General features: G+C 36.4%; 1 protein-coding gene across 2 annotated transcripts in view; it reads right to left on the minus strand.

Moving 5' to 3' along the window:
• FAP (fibroblast activation protein alpha) overlaps positions 1-11,870 on the minus strand; it is a 71,630-nt gene extending 59,760 nt beyond the window's left edge. Inside the window, exons 1-2 of one of the 2 annotated variants that reach the window (XM_079924397.1) lie at positions 11,512-11,870; positions 11,095-11,179 (exon numbers count right to left, since the gene is read on the minus strand). In XM_079924397.1, the coding sequence (XP_079780523.1) occupies positions 11,095-11,179; positions 11,512-11,517 (91 nt within the window). In that variant the 5' untranslated portion in view covers positions 11,518-11,870. Of the gene's footprint in view, positions 1-11,094; positions 11,259-11,511 lie in introns of those variants that run through there. The other variant, XM_079924396.1, reaches the window with a different exon arrangement.
• Positions 11,871-12,716: the final 846 nt, after the last annotated feature.

Here is a 12,716-nt window from a genome sequence, read left to right on the forward strand (position 1 = left end):
TTCTGTGTAAGTCAGTATAAAATGCATCTCTATGGCATCAATCACACTAAACAAGTTCTAGTCACCTGAAAAATATTCCACTAATAATTACTGAATGAATACGTGGATTTTCATGCCTTTTTCCAAATAATGTTTTAATGTTGAATTATGATCTTTTGATTATTTTGGAAGTTTAGTTTTGGCATCTATAATTTTTAAACTCTAAGTAGCTGAGCAGAAGTAGAAAAGAATTCTGAGAGCATATCTCTCTTCTATACGTAACTGACACCACTTAACACTTAATTCTTGATAGAGCCCCTAGAGTCAATTTAGCTCATCTTTAGCACAGTTATTTATACACTGCAAAACACTCCAATTTACTATAGTTTAATTATTTGCATTTTCAACTTTTTAAAGCACAGCTGGAAATTATTTCAATTATGAATCCAAGAAATGACAATTCACAGAAATGATTCCCAAGTAAATAATGATTCACTATTCTCCTAATTCTTTCTTAAAACTTTGTATTTATTCTTTATTAGGGTTCTATTTCTATTTCTGCCATTTAATTTTCTAGTCCTAAAAAATTACAAATAAGTATCAGAACAGAGACATCTGATGTCAGCTCTAATATTCAGCATAAATTAAATGAGAAAATATGGTTTATTAAGTTAGCACACGAATGGCTGGTAGGTCTTTTTGTTCTCACTTTCATACTTGTTTTGGAACTGATGCTTATGAGGCCACTCCAATGAAAGTGACGTGGGCTCCCAGGCACACTGCACCTGTCTCTCTGCTGGCTCTGCAAAGATGTTGTCCTCAGATAGGCAATGTCTCCAGCCATTGCATCAACTCATGTTTGTTTTTGGAGCGAGCACCACAGGGGCAAATGTTGGAGATATTTGGTTGGGAAATAAACTATTTAAAACTAATATTATATTTGGGCAAAGACTGACAACTTTGAAAAACATGGAAGTGAGGTAGCTTTAGACCAGTAATAAGTGTTATAATTTACTAAGTTCTAATAAGTACCAAGCACTCTGCATGCGTGGTCCTGTGAAACACTCACAGCAACTCTCTAAGTATTATTATTAACACCATTTTACAGATTAGGAAATGGATATTAGAGAGTTAAAGTAACTTGCCTAATACATAACAGAGCTGGGGTTTAAATCCAGCTCCATCTAATTTTAGAGACTGGACACTTTACCACTACCTTTTGATTTAAAGTGAAAGCATACGTGTGATATAACAAGACAAAACAAACACAAAAATAAGGTCAAGAACCAAGCAACACACAAGGGGGGTTGAATAATTATACCTCAAAATGAACGTTAAGAGAAAATGAGACCATTTGAGTTTTGTCAAAACAAAGAGTTCGCTATAAGCTTTCAATGTCTCACTGAAGAATGTAGTAGCTCTCAGTTCTGAAAGAATTTCCCATGGTTCTCTCTACAGGTAGCACTGATCAACATATGTTATTCAAAGTTATTGTCAGGTTTAAGTTCATTTTGTGTATTATGTTATTGTTGTGCTATGTTAATTAGGGCTATTTTTTTCGTGATCTCTGAAGCGGTAAAGGTCATAGGGTACGGTCAACATAATGCACAAGAACATGGTGGTAAATGCCAAATATTTTGGTGACCCTGAAGATGAAAATAAACCTCGTCTATATCTGAAGGCCCACTCAGTCTGCTTTGCCAGCTCATCTTCCTATAATCTCTGCTTTAAGTTGTGGTGTGGCTTATATTCGTTTTACTTGGGACCTCAGAAAGAGTCACCTTCCTCAACCATTTAATTCTCCCAGGGTTTCTATCACATCTTCTTAGCTGGCTCACACCCACCCCCACTGCCACCCCTCACCCCTCACTGGATTCCTTCTCTGAGATCCAGACGATATATTAAACTTCCTCTTTAACACCTCCACCTGCATATCTCACAGGCACTTCAAAATCAGTATGTCTAATAGGTAACTAATGAGAACCTACTGTATAGCACAGGGAATTCTACTCAGTGCTCTGTGGTGACCTAAATGGAAGGAAATCTGAAAAAGAGTGGATAGATGTATATGTATAACTGATTCACTTTGCTGAACAGCAAAACTAACACAACATTGTAAAGCAACTGTACTCCGATAAAAATTAATTTTAAAAAATCAGTATGTCTAAAGCTAAGAAAAAAGGAATTCCATGCTGTCCCTCCAGATTTCTGCAAGTCAATGCAACTGTCGTCCATGTAGTTCCTCAATTCAAATACTTGGGAGTTATTCTTAAGCTCACTCTTCTTTTACTGCTTTTGTCCAGCACCCAGGTTTGACAATTCTATCTCCAAAATCTCTCTCAACTCCCTGCACTTCTACTGAACCTCCAAGGCCAAGCCATTTCTCACTAGGCAGGCTGTAATGGATACCTATTTGCTACACCTGTAATTTCATTCCTAGTATTTCATTGTGGTTTTGATTTACATTTTCCTAATGACTAATAATGTTGAGTCTCTTTTCATGAGCTTATTGGTCACTTTTATATCTTTTGGGAGGTAAATGTCTATCCTTTGTCTATTTTTTGAATTTGGTTATTTGCCTTTTATTATTGATTTGTAAGAGTTTTTAAAAAATATATTCTGGATGCAAGTTGCATATCAGATGTATGTATGTGCAAACATTTCCCCCCCATTTTGTGGGTAGTCTTTTCACTTCCTTGATGATAGCTTTTGCAACCAAAGTGTTAAATTTCAAAGAAGTCCAATTTATGTACTTTTTCCTTTGTTGCTTGTGCATTGGGTCGTATCTAAGAAACCACTGCCTAATCCAAGGACAAGAAGATTTATCCCTAGGTTTTGTTTTTAAGTGTTTTATAGTTTTAGCTCTTACATATACGTCTTTGATCCATTTTGAGTTAACTTTTATGTATGGTGTGAGGAAGTGGGTCCAACATTTTTTACATGTTGATATCCAGTTGTCCAATTGTTGAAAAGACTTTCTCCATTAAATTGCTATGGCATCCTTATTGAAAATCAATTAACCATAAATGTAAGGCTTTTACACTTATTTCTGGGCTCTCAGTTCTATTTGATTGATTTATGTGTCTATCTTTTTTTTTTAATTTATTTATTTTTGGCTGCGTTGGGTTTTTGTTGCTATGCTCAGACTTTCTCTAGTTGCGGTGAGTGGGGGCTTCTCTTGTTGCAGAGCACAGGCTCTAGGCGCATGCGTTTCAGTAGTTGTGATACGCGAGCTCAGTAGTTGTGGCTCGCGGGCTCTGGAGCTCAGGCTCAGTAGTTGTGGCGCACGGGCTTAGCTGCTCCATGGCATGTGGGATCTTCCCAGACCAGGGCTCAAACCTGTGTTCCCTTCACTGGCAGGTGGATTCTTAACCACTGCGCCACCAGGGAAGTCCCTATATTTCTATCCTTATGCCAGTATCACATGGTCTTGATTATGTAAGCTTTGTAGTAAGTTTTGAAATAAGGAAGTGTGATTCCTCCAACTTTGTTCTTCATTTTCAATATAGCTATTATGGATCGCTTGCATTTCCATATGAATTTTGGAATCAGCTTGTCAATTTCTGCAAAAGAAAAAGTCATCTGGGATTTGGATAGGGATTGCATTTAATGTGCAGATAAATTTGGGGAGTATTGCCATCTTAAACATATTGTTTTCTGATCTATAAATATAGGATCTCTTTCCATTTATTTATATATTTTTTGTATTGTTTATTGGTAATGTATAGAAATCCAAATGATTTTTTATATATTGGTCTTGTGTTTTGCAAATTTTCTCAACTTGTTTGTTAGTCCCAATATTTTTTGGTGAATTCCTTAGGATTTTCTATAAACAATGTCATCTGCAAATAGAGATAGTTTTACTTTTTCCTTTCCAGTCTGGATACTTTTTATTTCTTTTCCTTATCTAATTGCCCTGGTTACAACCACCAATAAAATATTAAACACAAGTAAGAGCAGACATGCTGTCTTGCTCTTGATCTTAGGGGAAGAGCACTGAATCTTTCACCCGTGTGGTGTTAGCTGTGAGGTTTTTGTGGATGCCCTTTATCAGATAGAGGAAATTCCTCCTATTTCTAGTCTGCTGAGTGTTTTTACAATGAGAGGCTGCTGTGTTTTGTTAAATACTTTTGCTGTGTCTATTGAAATGACCATGTCATTTTTGTCCTTTTTTCTATTAATATAGCTTATTATAGTAATTGATTTTTGGATATTAAACCTTGCATTCTTGGGATAAATCTCACTTGGTCTTGGTGAATAGTCCTTTTTATACATTGCTGGATTTGACTTGCTAGTATTATGTTCAGTGTTTTTCCATTTATATTCATAATAAATACTGGTCTGTAACTACTATTGGTCTGTAACTTCTTTTCTTGTAATGTTTTTGACTATTTTTTGTATCACAGCAATACTGGCCTTACAGCGTGAGTTGAGACGTGTTCTCCTTTATTTTTTGGAAGAGTTTGTGAAGGATTGGTAATAATTCTTAAAAAGTTTGGTAGAGTTTACCAGTGAAGCCAGCTGGGCTTGGGGTTTTCTTTGCAGGAAGTTAAAAATCACTAAATCAACTTCTTCAGTTGTTATAGTTCTATTCAGGTTTTCTATTTATTCTTGAGTGAATTGTGGTAGTTTGTATCTTTCTAGAAATTTGTTCTTTTCTTCTAAGTTATCTGATTTTTTGACAGTCTTTCTATCCTGTTCCTTTAAGGAGTCCTATCATATCAGTTTTTCTACCGAGTATAAAAACCATAATCAGTTTGAAAAAATTTTAATTTAGATACTAAGCAACCCTATTTTTTTTATTGTTAACAGGAATAAAGGTTAATAAAGATTGTAAATGATTCTGTTTTTACTACATAATTTTGGTTAATTCACAAGGATAATAAAATGAAAAATAAATTCTTTGCTCTATATATAATAACCAATAAGTAAGTAAAAGACTGATTAGTATTGATTATCCCATTGAAATATTATTTTAATTTATGCCTAACATGTTGCTAGATTTTAAGGCTCAGTTTGACTGTCTCTGGTTCTTAAGAACCTTTAGCCTTGATTCCACCTCCCCTATTTGAACTTTAGAACATGTTTTTCTCAAGGACTATATGTGACTAGATATTCTTGTGTAAGTTGTAACAATTTGCTTTGGAAATCAGAGACAGGTAAACTCCTCTGCATAATAGGAGTCATCCAAAGACTTGGATTATTTTCTAAATTATTTAGAATTTGACAAAACTCAAAGAATTTTCCAAGATTCGCCTTCTGTGATTTTAAAATCCAAGTGCAAAGTAGAGAAATATAATCTGCAAGGTTGATGTGTTTACACTCAACTCAAAAGATCTGTTATGTCCATGAACTTTCTGAAACTTTTCCTCAGCACTTTAGACTTCCCCATATTTCCTCCAAAAGAACAGTGAATAAATAAGCTTAAAACTCTTAAGATATTTGAGGGAATCTGTTTCACAGTTCTGAATGTTGATACTGGGAAAATTTTAAGCCTTAAAAACATATTCACATCTCCTTTGATGCTAATTTGGTCTCACAAATATCTTATTTTATAAAAAGTGGTTGTTGAGGTTATAATAGTAGTAATAGTAACAATAATGATAATAGTAACAATGGTTTTCTGCCCAAAATATAGACATTCTAAATGATATTTATTCTTATAAAATATTGATTTATATTCTGTCTAAATCATCTGTGACTTCAGATATATTCTGAAATAAATTATATAAGGTATTACTTACCTAAGTAAGCAATCACTATAAATTTTACATATGTGTGTACAGTCATAAGTACATATGTATATATGTATTTTCCTGTGTTCATTTGTTTACATAATTTTGGCCTCACAGCTATCACTTTCCTTTTGATTCCTTGAACTTCCCAAATATACTTTCCTGCTTCAGAGCCTTTGTATCTGCTTTTCCCTCTGCATTGAGGGTCTAGACCCCAGCTTGCGTCCTTCCGTCCTTAAGGTCTTGGCTCAAATATAATCTCAGAGAAGCCTTCTTTGACCACTTCTGTTATGAACTGAATTGTGTCCCCCCAAAATACATAAATTGAAACTCTAACCCTCAATGGAACTGTATTTGTAGATAAATCCTTTAACAAGGTAATTAAGATTATGTAAGACCATAATGGTGGAGCCCTAATCTGATAGAACTGGTGGTGCCCTTATTGGAAGAGGAAGAGACACCAGGAGTGCACATGCACAGAGGAAAAGCCATATGAGGACAAAACAAGAAGGCAGCCATCTACAAGCCAAGGAGAGAAGCCTCCAGAAAAACTAAACCTGACTATACCTTGATCATGGACTTCCAGCCTCCAGAACTGTGAGAATATAAATTTCTGTTGTTTAAGCCACCCAGTCTGTGATATTTTGTCATGGCAGTCCTAGATGTCTAACACAGCCTCCACTCCAGTTGCTTTCTGTAGCACTTTTACGAATTTGAAATACTCTATTAATTCACTTATTTACTTGTTTATTATCAGATTGTCCTTTCCTAAGGCCAGAGACCTTGTCATTCATGCCTTATACCTGTGCTTAGTAGTTAGAAGGTGCTCAATAAATAATTCGTTGAACAAATAACCAAAGTATCCAGGAGCACAGTGGACTGGGTATTGTGGATAATGGATAACTATGGATGCTAATCTCTGTTTTTTCATATTCAGTAGATTGCTATTTTCAATCTCAGGAAGAATACTACAGCTTCTTCAGTCCAAAGGTTAAAAATCCAAGTGTTTATAGGAGTCAAGCAGATGTTGTAAGTGAATATGGTACCTTGTGTAAATAAAATAGAAAATATTTTCTATTTTCTATTGGGGTACGTAGCAAACTGGAGAATTCACTGTCAATCTAAAGACAACTGCTTCTCAGTCAACTATTACCTTGGGCCCAATGTTGCCAGATCTAATATTTAAAAAGAAGCCAAAAATGTACATTTCTATGTGAAATCTTCTGATTTTAAAAAGTTGGCAACTAATACAAACTTGTATAAAACACTGCAGGCCAAAACCACCACCACCAACAACAACAACAATAAAAGAAAAAGTGTGCAAAGGTAGACAGGAGGACTTCAGGGAGATCTGAGGCTAGGCTAATGATGGTTCTCCTTTCACAGCAGATACTAGAGGTCCTCCCTGCCCAGGAGAACCTGGATTTCTCCACACTACATAATCTCCCTCTTCTTTCTCTCTCACTCAGTCTTATTCTGCATCCTCACCCACCTCAGCTTCCTTTATCATATCTCTTCCTTTTTTCAATCTTGCTTTTGCCTCAGAGCTGCCAATGTCCTTTATGAGGGCCTTGCACACAAAATTTCTGAAAAAATATTTGTTTTTGATCCAAGGAGGTGGGGGATAGGAACAGGGATGCTGCCCAGGGATAAGTACTCCCTACTCTCAGACTTAAGAAGAGCATTATTGAAATCAAAATACATCACACAGAAGGTCTAGTTGCCATCTTTGTGTGCTATGATGGAGAGCACAATAAAATGGTAGCTACCATTTATTAAGCTGCTACAAAATGTTAGAAATCTTAGAAAAAATAGTTAGTGTTTATTGAGTGTTTGCTTATCACCATGTAGGGAACTCTATGCTTGACAGAAATCAAGAAAAGTGCAGATAGCTCCCACAATTCCTTTCGCAAAGGTCCAGGAATTCAGAAACTATTAATCATGAAGCAAGGCCATATAGAATTTACTTGCAAAATTCTGTAGCTTCTGTTACTTTCCAATTCTAGCTTTTTGTGTGTTTGGTTTTTGTCTTGTCCCCTCTGTATATCTCTTGAAACAAAAAGTTCTGTATTTATCCTTGGGGTTGGCGAAAACGAGGAAAAGGCGAGGAGCTTAGTTTCCACTCTTGGTTTGGTTGCATCTTTACACAGGAAGAGGAGTGATGCTTGGGAAGAAGAATCTCAAGAGAAAAAATAGAGACAGGAGAAAAGAAAGGGAATCGGTTGAAGGAGTAGGCTGAGGCCAAGGAGGACGGCCTGGGTCTAAGGGGTGGAAACTCATATGTGTTTCCCATTCAGTGAAAATAAAAAAAGGAAAACTTGGCAGTCCCAAAAAAAAGTTGTCTGTTATTTTTATGATTATGTGAGTGAGCTAAACGAATCTTTCTCATTTCACCATTCCGTTGCCCTATTTGTTCCTAAAATCCTGCCTGATTCCTCCAAAGCTCTTTTAATCCTGAGATTGGTGTTCCTGGGACTTGCTCCCTCCTTGGAAAAGCCCCTCTCTCTTCTTCTTTCACTTACACTCAGTGGTTTAAGTGAGCCAGTGGTCTAAGTGAACTCCTGATCTCATATTCGTGGTGACAACTGAGCATCCAGACTGGGTGCTTACCGTGCTTTCAGAGGAAAGTCTAAATCGCAGTATCTTTGTTTCCCCAACTAGCACAATGATGGGCAGGTGGAACTCAATTCACTGAGCGGGACTAACTAGTGGGACTTCATTTGTTATTATATAAATAAATGAATGAGTGTTTCATAATGGGGTCCTTAAGTTTCTCAAAGGAAGACTGTTCTTAATGCTGGTGCATAAATCCTGGGTTAGGAATACGAGGGCGCTTAAGGCAAATGGGAGGTAATCGGATTTCTGATGAAGTGTGAAAAGAAGGCTAAAGAGAAGCTTGTTTGGCTCTGAATTTTCCATTCTTCCTTCCCCTTTCTCCTTCCCTTCTCCTGCCTTGCCACCTCAGATCCTCCCTCACCAGCCGCTGGGCAGATGTGAGACTGAGAACTGGACCTGAAGTTCCACACTGGGGATGGCTGAGGAGCAGGGTGTGAGGAGAAAAGAGGGAAGTCATCAGGGCACACTTCACATCAGGGCTGCCTGGACCACTGACTCAAGGCAAGAAGAGTCTCAACCCCGGTCCTGCTCAGGAAAGTAGATAAATGAACTGTCCCCTGTACAATTTACTTAACATTCTGACAAGTTCTGACATTCTGATAAGTTCTTCAGCAAACTTAGAATAGAAAAAGAATGGTATTATGGAAAAAAATAGTTCTCAGCTTTTTTATGATTTTCTGTTGCTGAAAGAGTACTAAAATTTCATCTGGGACTTCCCTGGCGGTGCAGTGGTTAAGAATCCGCCTGCCAATTCAGGGGACACGGGTTCGAGCCGTGGTCCGGAAAGATCCCACATACCGTGGAGCAACTAAGCCCATGCACCACAACTACTGAGCCCGCATGCCACAACTACCGAGCCCACATGCCACAACTACTGAAGCCTGTGCGCCTAGAGCCCGTGCCCTGCAACAAGAGAAACCACCGCAATGAGAAGCCTGTGTACCGCAACGAAGAGTAGCCCCCACTCACCAAAACTAGAGAAAGCCCACGCGCAGTGAAGAAAATAAATAATGCAGCCCAAAATAAATAAATAAATAAAATATTAAATTACTTCCAAAAAACTTATAATAAATAAATAAATAAAATTTCATCTGAAGCTTAAACTGATTATTTCACTCTATCTGAAAATTACTTTGCTCTGAGAATCTCCTGTTGGTTGAAACAGAAAATTAGCTTATAAAGAACATAGGACTTTTATAATATATGTAGATTATAACATATATCTATGTTAAACTTGGGGAGAGGGTAAGGATTGGGATTATATATAATTAGACAAATATCTATGAATGTGTATAGTTATATACTATAACTGTAGTGTATTTCTTATTAGAAATTATGACTCTATAATTCCAAAGTGCAAATGCAACCCATCCTTGCCTGTAGACAAGGTGCAGGCTCACCATAAAATCCACACACTTTTGTTCTCAGAACATTTGTTTCTGATGGAGCAAAGTGTCCATTTCAAGGATTGGGGAGTTTTCTTTAAAATTCAGGAACTAATTTTGAATGTATTAACATCCAAAGGGCCAATAGGAACTAATTTACTACCTGACAATTGCTGGTGTGAGGAAAATATGGCCCCCAAACGAGGAAAGACACCAGTCTGAAAATAATTTTAACTTGAAAAAATATAAAAAATGTGAACTCAGGCTATCTCAACAGCCTCAGAATAATCTTGTGCTAGCAGAGAGGAATGAGGACTGAAAATCAACACTGAAAATACAGGAACATTGCCTTCGTTTTATTGGTTAACCTCTTCATTTTGTAATTCTGTGAAAATCCCATGAGCATTTTGAATTTTTCAAAATATTTTTCTATATTTCATTTTTTAAAGCAACAAATCATTCAGGACTCATACTTTCTTTAGCTAAAGGCTTGTCATTGATCTTCCTTTACTGTCAGTTAGCTTTTAACCAAAGATATTTTCCACTTTAGCTATCATAAGATTTTAATATTTGCTGATACAAACTTTTTTCCTTTCCCTGGACCCCAAGGCAGAAGACCTGTTATTATTGTACATTTTTCCTGTTTAGAACTTGAGCTTCTTTTCAGAGTTTCATAAAAATCTATTTCTCTAATATCACTGAAATATTTATAGACAGGGTCTTAATTTAAATCCAAACTAGCCCCCAACATCAGTCTCCCAAGTTTTAGCAAAGTGAGATCAATCTTAATCTAAGCTTTTCTAAAAAGGATAAATTTATAACTAAACATAACGCTTGCTTAATAATATTTAGTCTTCTAACTTGATTTTCTTGGCTACTGCATCTAGAACAACAATTTCACTTTTTCTATGCAGCTATTCTCGAGATCTCTATTCTTGACTGCCTCCCTAAATTTTTGGAAAGACTCATAATAAAAATTTCCATAGGTTCTGTTTTAACTTTTCCATTCTTACTCATCTTTACTTTCCATGAGGCAATCCAATAACGAAAGCAATGTTAGTTAAAAATATTGTCTCTAAAGGCCTGTCAAAGCTTGGAATTTAGCACATACTTTGCAGAGATGTAGGGGTGATATAGAAGAGCACTCAGGTTTTTCTATTGCTGAAATAATGCTGGAAACCTCTTCCTACCCATGCCTTAAATTCCTCAGTATTTCTGGTTGCTCAACAACATATCTGGGAGCTTATAAGTCTTCTTAGAAATAACAGATTTACTTTGGAAAATAAGCACTTAGGAAATGTTCGATCACTTGTGACCAAGCACTAGTGCATTTTCCGAAGTATTCTAGGCAGACAGAGCAAATTAGAGAAAATTCTTACCTCTTGAAGGACGTAAGACAATGCACATCACCAATAAGGCAAGCACAGCAGAAGTGGCAACTCCAAGTACAATTTTTAACCATGTCTGCATAAAATAAAGAAAATTAGACATATAAATGGTTTCTGCTAAATAGTAGAATTGGCAAGCTTTTGTTTACACCTAAATCCTCTTTCTCCCTCCCCATAAAGCTTTTGATTGTCTTCCACTGATCTGGCTATAATTGCTGGAATTCTTCCAGCTCTGCAAGGAGAAATGTTTCTACAGTATATTTAGAACAAATTTCCCAATCCCAACCCACTCCAGGAAGTACATACTTATGTACAAATCCTCACCTTCTAAACGATAGAAAACTCTGATTGCGCTCAATTCAGCCAGCCCCCATGCTTTAGCAAGTATCTGAGGCTGCATATACTAACCTTCATTTTTTCCAGATGTTTTTGAAAGTTAGCTAATTCTGACTTCAGAGCGTGGGTCACCGGATCTGTGAAAACCGTTGAAAGAAGTAAGTCTGTCTTCGTAGTTGGAAGCCGAAGCTAGGGCAAGGGTTTTTTTTTCTTTCCACAGACTTTTGAATACCGTGCCAAATTTCAAAAGATTTCTGTAAAATCAGAAACAGATTTTGGGGGCGTTCTTGGCCTTGAAATGAACTGTGAGTGGCTCAAGGGAGGTTTTATAGCATTCTCATCCTTGTAAATTCTACACCAACATCTGCTTACGTTGCCACACAGAAGTTTTTTTTTTAATTATTTTTTACAAGTTTAGGTTTCTGTTTCATTTTCTTCTAGAAATCACTTACAGATCACATTGGCAAGTCATTGGGTTTTGGATAACCTTTCTATCTGCAACCAAAAGAAGAATTTAAAATAATATAAATTCCAGGTGTGTACAGTACACATATATCTCATTTTTAGCAGAGGGAGAAAATTAAAGTCACATAAGATTTTGTGAGAAAGACACCACATTACTGCAATTTCTTTTCTTCCTCTGGGAGATTATGAGGTACTGCAGACAGAAATGTTTTTCTTTCAGCACAATTTCTTTGTCCATATAGCACCATATGCACTTTCAGTAAATACAGAAGTTTAAAAATTCAACTGTCTAAACCCACGACTGCTTTACTTTAAAGAAATAAAATGCCATCTGGTGAAATTTAGGATGGGTTAGGTGTGTATGCACAGGCCAGAAAGATGGAAAGATCAGTAAGAATAATTTACCAGCAGACCTTTGAAAGAATGAAAATGGCTTTGCAAAAGTGATATTTTTGCTTCCCTCTCAGAATAGCTTCTGAGAGAGGAGAACAGTTAGTAATTATAAAGCCTTTAAAATAAATAAAAAAGCATTTGAGAAGAGAAGTAAGTTGTATGTACAATTTCATTTTGGATAAATTTACATAAATCCAAGGCAATTGGTCAACTTGACATCAGTAAAATGGTAGTCTGAATTAAAACACACACATACACACGCACACACACACACACACACACACACACACACACATACACACCAGTTTCTTGGAGTATATCGGCTGGTTCAATGCAATTCATTTGGATAGATTCTGTTGTTCCACATAAATACGGTTGTTAACCTACTGTCTTTTAGTTCTTCCACTAATGGTTTTCTT

Source organism: Stenella coeruleoalba, assembly GCF_951394435.1.
Source record: "Stenella coeruleoalba genome assembly, chromosome: 6".
NCBI lineage: Eukaryota > Metazoa > Chordata > Mammalia > Artiodactyla > Delphinidae > Stenella > Stenella coeruleoalba.